Below are 878 nucleotides of genomic sequence, written 5' to 3'. Positions count from 1 at the left end.
ATTTTAAACAGTAAATGTCTGTTCGGTTGAATTCTTACATCCAGGCTTACTTTTGTAATTGAAAACAATAGTAAAATACAATTTAGATAATCAGTATTTTTTTCAAGTTTCAGAGATTTATTCATCAGTGTAATAAACTCCAAAAGAAAAAAATCAACATGATTTCATGCATTCAAAGTATTTTCTGCTTAAGTGGAAAATTGTGCGGATGGCTTCTGAAGACCTTCATTATAAGTAGCTTTCCAGGTAACTTCACAGTTCAGAAGTCTGGGCCTTCTTTCTTCATTTTGCTGTAGTCCACATTCACTGAATAGAACTTATATTGTTCACTGGGACCCAGTTTGTTCCAGGGCCCTGGGTTATTCTTCCTGTCCCAGCTGACATCCGGATTGAACAAGGCTAAGCGCATCACATGCAGTGCTGCTCCAGTGCCCCCTGCTCCAGTAAATACGAAGAGAAGAATAAAGTTGGGATGCTGTTCAGCTTGCCGGAGGATCTGGCAGACCATGTTTAGAGCACAAGCCTACCTACACTGAGAGAGGAGAAGATTAGGCTCTGTCTTTTTTAAAAGGCAATTTTCCCCAATAATACACTATAAACAATTAAGCAAAATGCTCTTGCATTAGAATAGAGTAGGGAAAAGGTAGAAGGAAGCATCCTGTGGCAAGTTTATATTCTCAGGTTTACTTGGCTGTAGAGCTCCTTGTCTGCAGTTTCTGTATTATAGAGTGTTATAGTAGCCTATAGTCTGTAGTATGTAGTGCTTCCCTGCACTATGCATTGCTTAGTATAAGCAAGAAAGCCTTCTCCAAGTAGCCCGGAAGAAAGGACTCACTGCACTCCTGAGCCCTGTGGCTTCTCAGAAGAACAACCAGTTT

At 40.1% G+C, this 878-nt stretch overlaps 1 protein-coding gene across 1 annotated transcript; it reads right to left on the bottom strand.

Moving 5' to 3' along the window:
• Positions 1-259: 259 nt before the first annotated feature.
• Positions 260-508, bottom strand: LOC308414717 (cytochrome c oxidase subunit NDUFA4-like; the record flags this gene model as incomplete). Its single annotated transcript, XM_080909952.1, has 1 exon — positions 260-508. The coding sequence occupies one exon, from the start codon at positions 506-508 to the stop codon at positions 260-262; it is 249 nt and encodes an 82-aa protein (XP_080766078.1).
• Positions 509-878: the final 370 nt, after the last annotated feature.

The sequence above is a fragment of the Micromys minutus genome (genome assembly GCF_963924665.1).
Source record: "Micromys minutus genome assembly, chromosome: X".
NCBI classification, from domain to species: domain Eukaryota; kingdom Metazoa; phylum Chordata; class Mammalia; order Rodentia; family Muridae; genus Micromys; species Micromys minutus.
The sequence above is the reverse complement of the archived record's forward strand: the minus strand, read 5'-3'. Positions and strand labels throughout refer to the sequence as shown.